Source organism: Phoxinus phoxinus (genome assembly GCF_949152265.1).
Source record: "Phoxinus phoxinus genome assembly, chromosome: 8".
NCBI classification, from domain to species: Eukaryota; Metazoa; Chordata; class Actinopteri; order Cypriniformes; family Leuciscidae; genus Phoxinus; species Phoxinus phoxinus.
The window spans coordinates 10688519-10702673 of NC_136883.1; the positions used below are offsets into that span (position 1 = coordinate 10688519).

Below are 14155 nucleotides of genomic sequence, written 5' to 3' on the forward strand. Positions count from 1 at the left end.
TTTGAAAAAATATATATAAATAAGGGCATGGATATATTATAATTATAAATACTGCAATAGTTCATAGAAACCAACAACAACTGTTCATTTTGATTTCTTTGTGACTTTAAAGATGAATGTTACTTTGTATAATATTCGTATTGAATTCTAGCAAAGATGACAACATATTTATTTGCAATTACTGTCCTGCGGCAAAACATGAGGACAGTTGCATTTTAGACCAAATGCAATGGTGATTTTGTGTGCAACCAGGACACACTAGTGCAAAATGACTATGCCAGAATAGTGACATGACAGCTTAATTATATGTCTGGTCTCTCTGTATCATTTCAGTGAGCTTTTTTTTGAGGTTTGACTCATGTGAAGTAAGGTGATTTAAGCATTTTTAAATGTTTCAGTGTTTATAGGTGTGTTCATAAAAAATAAAATAAAAAAAGAACCTAGTGTAGATAAAGAGAATTGGTAACAATTTAGTTTAGGGTCCAATTCTCACAATTACCTAGTTGCTTATTAGCATGCATATTACTAGGATATTGGCTGTTTATTAGACGTATAAAGCTCATATTAATGCCTTATTCTGCACGACCATAGGCCTATTATACATCCCTTAATCCAATACCTAAACTTTCCAACTACCTTACTAACTATTAATAAGCAGTAGCAACTAGCTAATTTGGAGTTAACATAGACAAAAGTTGTAGTGTATTATTTTTGAGAATTGAATTCTAAACTTAAGTGTGACTATAAGAAAAAATAACTGGACAGATAGTGAAACTAAAGCATTTCTCATCATCCAGGTGGATAGAGATGTCCAATGATTCACATTAAAGAGTTTACCGGTATTTTGGTAGTGATGTATATTACAGATAAAAAGACAGAACGCCATTGGACTGCAAATACATTAGTCATTGTGACATAAATAATTATGCCTAAATTACATGATCAGGCACTTTGTTGAAAATAAACAATCATAAACACTAAATAATAATACATCTTGAATTATTTATCCTATTGCAGTGCATAGTCAACTTTAAGTAATTTAAGCCAACTGTAATAATTACATCTGTCATCATCCCTCATGTTGTGCATTTCTTTCTTCTGCGTACACAAAAGAAGATATTTTGAAAAATGTTGGAAGCAGTTTTAGTGATATTCGTTGCATAATTAAAAAAAAAAAATTAAATCACAGAACGATGTAAGAAAGTAAATACAGGTTCGGAACAACATGAGATTATGTTGAGATTATGTACATTCATTTGTGGGTGAACTATCCTTTTAGTAATCCTGACCAGACAGCAACATTGCCTCAACCAATAGTGTGCTTGGGATGTGACTGTTTGTCTGACTAATGGCAGATGGGGGAGTGTTCAGAAACCCTAAATTGAAACAGCAGTTTTGGTGACATGCAGAAATGACACACTTCTCCTTTCTGTTGCTAATCACAACATGCAATAAGTCGACATGAAATGCAATTTGCGATAGTATCTTCCCTATTGTGACTTATATCCAAGTTAAATGGCTTCAACAAGAAAATAATCTAATGTGGGACTTTATTTTGATTTTAAATTGGGAATTGATTGGATCGTTGGATCAGTGTCATTTGTTATTGCTGTAAACGTATTAATGACTGGTTATCCCACCCTCACAGTAAACACCTCATCAGAGAAGATAATTGATATAGTTGCAAGAGGGAGAATAACTTATTTTGATTAAATATTGTGAGGGCACACAAATAAAAATAATAATGATGATATGCACTTATAAAAAATGTATAATAAAATGGTATAGGCTAATATAAAAAAACAAACAAAGAAGATTTTACCATTTTGATTTAATGGTTACTAAAATAAAGAAGACCCATCAAAATGTACAATGTTAAATAGATTTATTGTTAAATTTCTTAAAATGCATTTCTTAAAATGCATAAGGTTTACAAAAGGCAAAATCAGGGTTGAAATTAACAAGAAGAGAGGAAAAACATCAGTACAGCACTGCCTTGAGAGTGCATGATCTGATAGGAAAGCATTCAGTGCATGATGAGTGCTCCAAAAAAATCAAAAACAACCTGCATTTATAATTAAGGACTAGGCTACATATAAATTCGTCGAGGAGAATCACTTGGAAAAATTGTGACGATCTTTAAAATATCTGAACACAGAGGCTCTCTCTGCTCTGAGCATGTGGTCTTTGTTTGAAGTTTGTGTGGCTGAATCCATTCAGCTGTCACTGAGAGACAGCAGCAGCACTTGAGTCAGTCCACTCAGAGTGTGCCACTCGGTACAGGCGGGCGATTCTTCATCTCTCGTTCTCTCTTCAGTCCAGGATGGCAAAATAACACGGTGAAGACGGATAGATCAGCAACTGCGTATATGGGAGTCTGTTATTACAGTAAGTTTAGTTTCCACTAGAGTTAAACACTCTAGACACACGCTTGTAAATGCATATTGGTAAAATTAAAGTGAATCGATCGGAGATGTGGAGAACCGGTGTCCTGCTGCTGCTCACCGGCTGCGTGTGTGCGAGTGTGCCCGAGGAGCCAGCGGACAGAGCGGCTCCATCTGACGGCTACTGCAGCTGGATAACGCGGGCTCAGCCGCACGGAGCTGGAGGCAGGAGAGAGGGCTTCAATGAGTTCAGACTGCGAGTGGAAGGAGACCCGGAGTATTATCATCCCGGCAGCACTTATCGAGGTACATAGGCTATCACTATTTCAGCTGTTAGTGCCATAGAGTATAGACGCTTCACAGTGCGCGCGCGCTGGAGATTTGTTTTGTGTCTCAAAAACTAGCTTTTTTTTTTTTTTTTATAGCTACAATAGCTGTTGGATAAACCGTAATTACAACACCACATTAATGAAGCATTCAGCAAGAATGTTATTAGATTTTAATTGTTTTCACAACAGTGTAGCTATATTTAATCAGTCAGGTCAAGGCAATGTCATATTAATACCAGGGCACGTTGTCACATAGTTAATTTTAATTTAATGTATTAACTATTGTCTGTTTTCTTGTAATTAACCATTCTGTTTTTGTGGTTTTATAAATTGTTCATTTTAAGTACTGCTGAAAGCTCTTATATAACTTTTAAAAACAGATGTTATAAAAGATGGCTTGATTTAAAGGTGCAGTAAGTGATCCCCCAGAATTGTTGTTGAACACTGTTGATATTTGAAATCCACCTAAACAAACACACCCCCTCTCTTCATTTCTCTGCCTACAAAATTCACAAACACTTTACAGCCCGCACATAACAGCCTTGCTCTGAGCTGCTGTTTTGCCAAGTCCGCTATTTTCCCACAGAATTGGGCTACATTTAAGTTGTTGCCGTGGGTAATCTTTTTTCCTGCAAGTTTCTTTCCATCCCCGTAAGTTCGATTTCGGCACTCCAACACCCCCAAAACACCCCAAGACGTACAAAGGTAGTGGAGAATTTGGCCCCCCGATGGAGAAAATAGCATTGGGCCTTTTTTGGGTTAGTTTTGTCTGGCCATTGGGCTACTTTTGATGCACAGACCTGGAACCCTGCCGAGCTAGTCTCGAATGCGCCAACAGGGACGCTAAACACAGCATTCTCTAGTCTAGTGTTACTAGCTTGCCTCCGCTACACACATGATGCAAGAGTGGATGTATTTATCATAGCAGAAGCGAAGAAAAATAGTGCTTCACGAAAAATAAAGCAAAGATGATGAACGAACGACAAGGAAGCACAAACAAATGAACATACAGTACACAAGAGTAAATACAAGCAACAGTTGATTGTTAGTCGCCAGCAGCACATCAGCTCCAGACTAACAATGACTCTCAAAACTGTCCTATAATTATGTCTAACATTACAGCAACTGCCATTTCTTGTTTGTGTGAAACCGCAAAACCAATGTTACTTGTACAGAGCAGAAACAAAGCAAACATCGGCATCCATTTTCATGACTTCCTGTGTAGGTCTCTCCAGCACTGTAAAGCTTTTCTAATATTAAAGTGGGTCTTAAAGCTGTTGAAACTTTTCAACAGCATTTTTGAAAAACTGCTTATAGCACCTTAAATAGGTAGTGTTATCATATTTCCTAAAAAAAAGGCATTGTCAGCTCTCCTTGCTCTCCCCTATGAGACTGTAAATTGTTGTATGCACCTGGTGTCAAAATTCTGTCTAATTAGGTAGTCTAGTGTACAAGGCTTTGAGGCACGATAGGAATACAAATGTCAGTTTAAAAGACACTAAACTCTTTTTAGTGTATCTTTACCTACACCAAAAAAAAAAGGATTTTATAATACATTACACAAACTTTTACTAATAGGTCATTATCAAACATTATTTAATCATAGATCAGTAGTCCATATACATAGTTTCATGTATAATTTGACTATGGAAATCAAAATTTTATAATTTTTCTAACCATTTGTACCGTTGCATTGACCAATGATCTGTTTCTATGTGTGTTACAATATATGTTTGAAAGATTTTGTAGATAATAAATATTTGAGCATAAAGTATAGAAAGAAGAAAAAGTATTGGAAATACAAGTTGTTAGAGTTGTTGTTTTTTTTACTACAAAAGAAGTGAAGTTCGGGAGGAGAGAACCCATCTAATCTTTCAATGAACTGCCAGAGCATATACGCAGCACACACCTTGCTCTGGCATCAGCTGCTTCAGCATCCCTTCACACCAGAGCTCAAGTTGAAACGGCTTTCTTGAGCCCCTCAGCTGCGAACAAGTCAACAAACTTTAACCTCAATAGCTAAAGATTGTATGGGCAAACACACTTGTGAAATGCTAACAATTCTGCATCAGATACCTGATTTAATTGTAAGTGTTTTATTGATTTTGATCACCTGTGAAATCAACCAGAAAGGTCATGTTGTATAATTATTGTGATTTCTTTCCAGTAACCCTGTATGCAACCAACCCTGCATACTTCAGAGGCTTTACTCTTATCACTTTGAAGGAAGGGCACAATGGTGACCATGAAGAGGATTATGCTGGAAATTTCCAGGTGAGATGCATCACATGTTTCACATATACAGCATTTAATAAAATATATGGCAATATAAGGGATAGTTTATCCAAAAAGAAAAATTGTGTTCATCTTCTAAAAACAAATGAAGCCTTTTTTTCTGTCCCACCCATGCAACCAAAAGTTTGACTGAGATTGAGCTTCCGTTTGCCTTATTTAATTAGCTCAATATATGTGCATTGACCAATGTATGTGAATAAAAGCTTGAATTAAATCTATTCATATTATAAAGTGATCGTATCTCTTCAGAAGACTTTAATTAAACTGCTCAATTCATATGGATTATGTTTACGTTTCTTACGCTTTGTGAACTTTTTGAAGAGTCAAAGTTGCATGGACTTTCAATGAAGTGACAGAAATCTCTTAGGTTTAATTAAAAATATCTTCTTTTTTGAAGATAAACAAAAGTCTCATGGTTTTGTAATGACATGAGGTTGAGTAAATGAAGACATAATTTTTATGTTTTGGTGAACTAACCCAGGAAGGTCAAGTATCTCTACTTGATGTCCAAAGAGCACTAATTAAGTATGAATCCTTATAGATTTCACAGTTGCATTAGACAGGATCACATGAATATTATGCACCTTATAGCCCTTCTGGGACAATGAATTAGAGAAGTTTCCACAAATATAAAGTTGATGGTTTAGTTTGTATTACGGCAGCCTTGATTGCCTGGCTGTGGGATCTACTGTACTCCCTTTGTGTGCTGGAGACAAGCTCAGATTCAGCCACACCTGGCAAAGCTCTTACATCAACACCATATGCTGCCTCTCCGCACGAGCTCTCATGCTATGCCAGAGAGTGGAAACGGAACAAAAAAGGCCCATTAAATGTCACATAAACCATAAATCTCAGCTCCCTGCAGAAATGCTCTGCTCAAACCTGCTCTTGCACAGAAGAGATTTCTTGTCTTTCTAGTGGGATGTACGTAGAACAGTGATTCTTAAATGGTTTTGTTTCAGGTACCAGATTCTACATTTACAGTTACAATTGTGATGAACTCAATACAACACCATACCAAAATTGTTCAGCATTAAAAAATTATCAAAAATGTCTGTTAAATGAATTGGAATTTATTAAGAACTATGTTGGATCAGCAATTTGAAAGATTTTGATCGGTTTATGCTTTTGAAAGAGTGTGCTTGACCCACGTTTATCCTCATTTTGATGTGAGCAGTATTTTCTATAACCCTGTATACTTCTGTTAATGTTTATTTTTGAGGATGAGGGCATGTCACACAACCTATCCATGTTGACATTTGTCTAAATTTGTTAGATTCTAGATTCTGACATCTAATGTCAGATGAATTTGGGCCAAAATACCATAGAGTTAGATTGAGTTTGTGGCAGTTGACGTGAACGGTATATTTCTGTCTTTACAAGCTTTTCATGATTATATGTGTCACAAGACCGAGGAAGAAGATAGACGAAGGCAGATTCAAAATATAAACAAATTTTAATCCACAAACCGGTTATAGAACGTAGGATCCGACCGATATGGATTTTTGGGGGCAGATGCTGATACCGATATTATGGAGTAAAAAAAGCCTGATATTGATTTATCGGCCGATATTATTTATATGTATATTATAGTACAGCACCAGTCAAAAGTTTGGACACACTTTCCCATTCGTGTGTCCAAACTTTTGACTGCACTGTACATAGAATACAATATATATAAACAGAATATATATATATATATATATATATATATATATATATATATATATATATATACACACACAGTATATACATATATATACAAAGTGCCTTGCACTTTCATGTTGTACTTTGCAAACAAGTTGCAGAAAGAGGCAGAGGTGTAAGTTTTTAAATTTTATTTTCAGTTCAAATCCTCACACTACAATGTAGCTATAGAGCTGTTATTGCAAGTACTGCTATTACTCGATGTGATATTCTCTCCATTCATCTCTGAAAGTCTTCACAAAGCTAAGCTAAGTTCATTTTTAATGCTCACTGCTAAAATATATCAGGGTATTGGAAACATGCTTGTTGCTAATGCTCTCCATGTTGCTAAAGCTTATCTAGTCGGTTTCATTAAAATGCTTTTGCTAGGCTTATGCGATCATATTGGCTATGTGCGTTATTTATCTGTTGTCATTGGAAACTGCTCGTGTTGCACATGCTGTGCTTTTAACACTATGCAGTACAGATTCAAGCAGCTTGCGGTGATAGTTAGGAAATAACAATTCATGGTGCAAACGGAATCCTTTCTGCTGTGGCACAGCTCTAAAAAGACATAGCGAACAGTCACTTTTCAGGTGAGTCAGTTCAGCTTTGATTCAGTCGGGTATCGGACACGCTTGGTCTATCTAGTTCTTGGAAATGGCGTTCTTAAAGCTATAGTGTATTGTAAATATGCTTGCTCTAAAGGCTATCTGGTTGCTATTGGAAACATGCTCAGATGTTTTAAAAGGGGGGCGCGTCAAAAAAAAAAGTTTGAGAACCACTATTCTAAAAGCTGTTAGTTGGTATTTGGAAACATGGTTGTTTTAAAGTAATTTAGCCCAGTCGTTATTTGGAACATGGCTGTGTTTTAGGCTTATATCTGGTGTCATTGTCACATGCTGTGCCAAGCTTATCCAGGTATCAGAAACATGATTGTCGTTGTTTCAGCAACATTGCTATTAGTACTGTACTGGTTGCTAATAATAATAATTTGATACATTTGTATAGTACTTTTCTGGGCACTCAAATAACTTTACACATGGAAGGGGGAATCTCCTCAACCATCACCAATGTGCAGCGTCCACCATTTGCAATGCAATGCAAATGTTATCGAATATATGCTCATTACTTGGGCTTCTAGTATTATTGTGCATACTGTACTAAGCGACATGCTGCGGTAATCAAAGTGTTGTTTTTTTTTCAATCAGATTATCCGATTGTGGCTTAAACTGATCTAGATTATTGGTAACAATCTGTGCAAATACACATTAGGTATGTTCACTGCAGAGGTCTGTTATCCAACACTAACAACATCGTAGCTTGATGATCCCGTGAATGAGTGTGGAATCATGGGAGTCGTCATCTTCACCTCCACAACAATGGAATTCAGTACGACGAGAGCAGAAATCATGTTCATGAATGAGGAAGCACACTGTACTTCATTGCTTAGCTGCGCACTGCATATGACTTAGAGCTAAATGATTATTGTTCACATGTACATCAAAACACAATCACATATTCCAAACAGGAATGGCTTTAAATGAGAAATGTTTCAAGGATTATTTTCATACATGTTAAATTCCAATATTTGAACACATTCGAGGTACACAAATATAGCTTATATTTATATAATAATAATGCCAATATGTTTAATAGGTGCTTGTGTTGTTAAATTGAGCTTATATCCACTGTAATTAGCGAAAAAAATACAGTATATCTGTGTCAAATAGGAATCCATAATGTTAATCTCATCCTGGGCACAGTATGCTTCTCTTGACCTGTAGCTATTTCCTTTACCAAAGCTGAGCTTTGGTTGATACTTTGCAAACTGATTGTTTCTGTTGTTCGTTTAAAACTTCTATCTAAAACAGCTGTTTAGTTTAGCTATTTAGGCCTACATCTTATCTCGCACTTTATGACCGTTATCTGAAGCGTCGTGCGGGAATTCGCGATGGGCTTGCAGATTCTGTGAACATATAAGCCCTCCTACTTTGAATTCATCTCAGACTCAAACATTTTGACATTGACGAGCTGTTAGTCTGCCTTCATAGTATACAACAGATAATTAAATTAAGCAGAACTTTTTATAAGTTCGGTTGACTGTATTTAATTTTGATAATGAACAGTCTGCGATGTCAAATTAGCAGTGCTAGAACTGACATATTGTGCACGCACGCGAGACGCCGGCGCGATTACTTGGATTTTTTCCTCAGCAGGGGAAACAAAGGAATACAATATTTATAATTTTTAAAAAGAAAGAAAACAGCAGGATGCGGGTTCATGCCATCTCTGTCTCCTTTCTGGCGCACGTGCCCCAAAATCAACCAAAACACAGCGAATAGTCTACTTGACGCACAGACATAAGAAATAGGCTACAGATAGATAATCTATCTATAGAAACCTTTAAAGTGGCTATTTGTATTATTTGACGTTAAATGCATTATATAAGTCACTTTGGAATAAATAGCATGTTTTCAGATGATAAAGAAAACAAGACTTAGGCCTACAGTCTGGAAAAAAAACGGATGGCGGTTATAAATTATTTCGCGGATCCCCTGGGTATAGTTCACGTACCACTACGGGTCTGCGGACCCCACTTTGAGAACCACTGCTCTATATGTGTCTATTATGCTTAGATCACATATAAGGCATGTAATTGTTTTAACAATTAGATGTTTGAATGAAAGTGTGTCTTGTTTCCTATCAGTACGATCATATGTTCGTAATTCAGAAGATGGCTTGACTGAAATCTGTGTAAAATGTTTTGTGTTCTTATAATAGGAATCATGTCTAAACTGTACCCTCTTTACCCTGCTCGAGCTGAAGAGTAAAGAGACCACAGATAACGCATGATTTACGATGAGAGGTGAAGAAAATACCACCCTCTAAAATAATGAAAGGGTCTAATTGGTCAGAACTCATCCAGTAGGCTGGACAAACATTTTGAGTTTAAAATCTTAGGCCCCAATTCAAGCTTGAGAAGAGTAGATGTACACCAGACAGACAAGTAACCATGTAAACGAGCAGGCAAAATAACCCAAATCAAGATCAGAAGAACATGGGTTAAACAGCTTCCTTCGAGCCATCTTACTACTCGTCTCACTTTTCTTTCTTTTCCTCAGTTTTCTTTTCGCGTAGAGAGTCTCGGTTCTAAGTTAAGTTTTGCTGCAAAGTTTCGGTTAAACGATTCGACTGCAAAGCTGCTTCCAAATTCAAAGACTTTCCATCCATCCGCCAATATACCACTTGATTGGCCCCCCAAGACATATATCCAGCCAATCAACAAACCCGGGAAACCCCCTTTTTCACCAAAAGGAATCCCCACTGGCTCCAGACTCTTAACTGAACTGGTGCATAAATTTAATAACCCGCCTAAGAAACGATAGAAGGGTTAAATTAATGATTGATGGTTCGTTCAGGTCATGTCTTAAGTGCACATAGAAACTTGGGACTTGATCACTCTTAAAACTCATTCTTTCCTCACTTTCTTTCTTTCTGCAACCCGTATTAATGTGCTTGTGATTGTGTTATATATTAGTTTTATGTATTAGAATAATCAATAAAGTCTTGTTTGTATTTTAAAGATAATTGTTCTTGTGTTATGTGCTTACAAATTTAATCTTATACTGCTGATCTAAGTTACCTTGCTAATAAATAGTGTTTTCACTAATTTGGATATTTATATCCGTTGTAGAGCTGATAGTTACGGCCCGTTCAAATGAACGCTGGATGAGTCATTTGCTTGGCCGTAATAAGTGATTCTTTCCAATTCCCTAAATTAATTAATGATTCCCTTTGAGCTAGAGTCTCTGAAACCTTACACGGCCAAAGGTACCAACATAATCCACACAATCAGTAAAATATAATCTAATTATAGTTATCGAATAAATCCCTGAAAATATTGAGGGATCATATTTTGTTAACATCGCACATCCCTACCTTTCCTTCTTTGCCTCTGTTCTTTTTGCTCATTTCCCCAGAGAGCCCATCTTCGTGTCTCTGCCCTTAATAAGTGAGAGCACTGCCATACTGACTCTTCCAGTCAGAGCTGCCACACGACTCACCTTTCACCCCTCTGCTGCGTTTATCACTGTATCATGGAGAGACTGGTGTTAATGCTTGGGGTCATATGTGCTGGTGAAAAGTTTCATGAGGTGGATTTTGAGACAAGAGGGTTAAATGTTAACTGTATTTGGCTTTTGGCTACTTGTAATCTTCTTATTTTTACACCATACTGTGTTAGATTACTTTACACAAAAAATTATCAACAAAAATTTACTAAAAGTGTTATGTTATGTGGAACACTGGCACATGGCAATACGCTACTATATATATATATATATATATATTATTTTTTTTTGTGTCATTTATTTTATTTTTGGTAATATCTTGATAATATTTGCATTACATGCACATTAATCACATTAATTCGGTAATCTTTCAATAGAATGGTATATTTCAGTGTACCATGGTAAAACCATCTAATAACACAGTCAATGTTTTTGTAAGGGTATACTGAAGAGAGTTCCTTCAGAAACCCTGAAGATTCATGACCACAAGTACCGACCTCCCCATTAACCTCCAGAACCAACCCCGGAGGCAAGTCGCATTTATTATTTCGTTTCTTATTATTCTCAGGAGCTGGCAGACACCCTTTCTCTTTTTTGGGCTTTTATTTGCTCTTGAAATTGATTTTGTGCCATAGTTAATTAGTGCCAGCCTTGGGTTTCTTTGAATGGATGATGTATGGTATGGCTCTGTGAAGGGAGAATGTCAAGGAAACACAGGAAGCATTCAGTCAAGTGGTATGCTTTCTGGCCGTATTCAAATTTCCCATTGCAGTGACTGAATGACAAAAGTTAGAAAAATGTATTGTTTTTCAGATGTTTTGCTCTTTTTGGTACTTTGGAGAAATGACACGACAGAAGATTGGGAGAGTTTAAACAGAAACATGTTTCATAGCTCTGTTTCAAAACATTGTGAGCTGACCTGCTGCCATACTGCCTAGGTAGCTGCCTTGTACATTTTCCCCCCTCAAATAAGTTCATGCAGTATCTTTGAACAATTAGTTTATTGTTCACATCAGATTTGAATTCTTATTCATTTCAGCAAATTGCACGTTTTGGCACGTGTTCAAACGATTAAGTACAAATTAAAGGATAATTCCGGTATTTAACACCTTGAGTCTATATTGTAGTTTGTTTTGGATGTGGTGGACAAAAAGTGCCCATTGACTCCAATGTTAAATGGGTCCATGGCCAATTCTATTATAGTCAAAAACTCGAGAGAGGAACCATTGTCAAAAAAATGTTGTCCACCACTCTTGTTCATCCAAAACAAACTACAATATAGACTCAAGGGGCCCTATTTTAATGATCTGAAACGCAAGTGTCAAAGCGCAAAGCGCAAGTAACTTTGTGGGCGGATCCCGGCGCTGTTGCTATTTTCCCGGCGGGATAAACGACTCTTGCGCCTGGCGCAAATCTAAAAGGGGTTAGTCTGAAGTAGCTTCATTACTCATAGGTGTGGTTTGGGCGTAATGTGAAATAAACCAATCAGAGCGTCCTCTCACATTCCCTTTAAGAGCAGGCGCACTTGTTCCACGGCGGATTGCTATTATAACGGCGGATTTGCCAGGCGCACGCCAGGAGCACTTCATAGCCGAGGAGAGCGATGTTCTCGTCAGGGCCGTAAAACGGGATGATGGGAGAAACCCACCCAAATTAGCTTCGGTTAAACAGGCGTATAATTTGGGTAAATGTGTAGCCTAATCTAGATTTGTTTTTGTTTTTTAATCTAGATAGATATTTTTCACATCTTCACGGGCACAACAATAATTTGTTACATTTATATAGCGCTTTATCTGAGACCTCAAAGCGCTTCACATAGAAGGGGGGGATCTCCTCAACCACCACCAATGTGCAGCATCCACTTGGATGATGCGACGGCAGCCATATTGCGCCAGAACTCCCACCACACACCAGCTTACTGGTGGAGAGGAAACAATGATGAAGCCAATCAGTATATGGGGATGATTAGGAGGCCATGATGGACAGAGGCCAAGGGGCAAATTTGGCCAGGATGCCGGGGTTACACCCCTACTCTTTCTCGAAGGACATCCTGGGATTTTTTAATGACCACAGAGAGTCAGGACCTCGGTTTAACGTCTCATCCGAAGGACGGCGCTCTTTTGATAGTATAGTGTCCCTGTCACTACACTGGGGTGTTAGGACCCGCACAGACCACAGGGTGAGCGCCCCCTGCTGGCCTCACTAACACCTCTTCCAGCATCAACCTGGTTTTCTCAGGAGGTCTCCCATCCAGGTACTAACCAGGCTCAGCCCCGCTTAGCTTCAGTGGGCAACCAGTCATGGGCTAGAGGGTGATATGGCTGCTGGCCATATCACAATGATTTCCCTCGTGTGTTAATATTTTTCCTTGTAATAATGTATGATTTGCAAAAATGAAAACTGCTGCGTCTGTTTATAATTATTAGAGAATCAAAGTGGATGCGCGTTAACACGCTACATTATGGCCAAGCACGCGCCCTTAAAATACCATATCACTAACGCGCAACGCGGCACTGTCTTTAGACTGTTTTTTTCCTGGTCAGTGGCGGAATTGCTTTCTAAAACTGGAAAATAGCACCAGGGGAGTTTTGCGCCGGAACACGCCTCCTCTTTGCGCTGAACCGCCCCCGCGAGCGCAAGTTCATTTCCTAATTTACCGACGTGTGTCTGTGGAGGGAAAAGTCCGCTGTGCGCGGGTGCAAAATAGGAATGATACATGCGTCGGTGTTCAAAGTCACTTGCGCTGGGTGCAAGATAGGGCCCAAGGTGTTAAATACCGGAATTATCCTTTAAGTACAATTTGTGAAATAACTAAATGCATGTAGCTTGCTGATGAGTTTTTTCTCAGTTAAATTATTTTAAACATTCTTTCATTATGTGAGACATCACATGCATAAAATCTGTAAGACATACATTTGTATTCCATAAATATATATCATATGGAATGTTGGAGATGTCTGTTAAATTGCCAAATTATCTGCCTGTCACATTTAATCTCAGGAATGAAGAAGGTGGGCAAAGTAGACTCAAATATTAATTGATATATTAATATAAAGAAAACAGGACTAAACTAAACGTGACACTGCCATTGTAAGGAAATGGGAATTACCATCTTAGCAATCAACCATTTACTTATTCCAGGAAACTCGATTTATTTTTTAAATATGTATCTAAATACCTCAGTGTTAGTCACAATAGCATTCAGCCCCTAGACAAAACTGATACGGTTCTCTCACATTTTGTCAGTTTTGCTGACAAAACTCCTGTTTTCTCAGAATCCTGAAGCCTGATTGGTTCACGTCTGTACAAGTGCACAGACAAATGGCATTTCAGCCTGCCAAAAGAGGCGGGTTTGCTGCCTATAATGCCTTGTAGAAATGCAGATCTC

The 14155-nt window shown here is 37.7% G+C and overlaps 1 protein-coding gene across 1 annotated transcript in view; it reads left to right on the forward strand.

The window, feature by feature from the left end:
- The first annotated feature begins 2241 nt into the window (after positions 1–2241).
- Positions 2242–14155, forward strand: part of spon1a (spondin 1a) — a 253304-nt gene continuing 241390 nt past the window's right edge. Inside the window, exons 1-2 of the mRNA XM_079620224.1 lie at positions 2242–2690; positions 4881–4987. Coding sequence (XP_079476350.1) covers positions 2438–2690; positions 4881–4987 — 360 coding nt within the window. The 5' untranslated portion in view covers positions 2242–2437. The remainder of the gene's footprint in view (positions 2691–4880; positions 4988–14155) is intronic.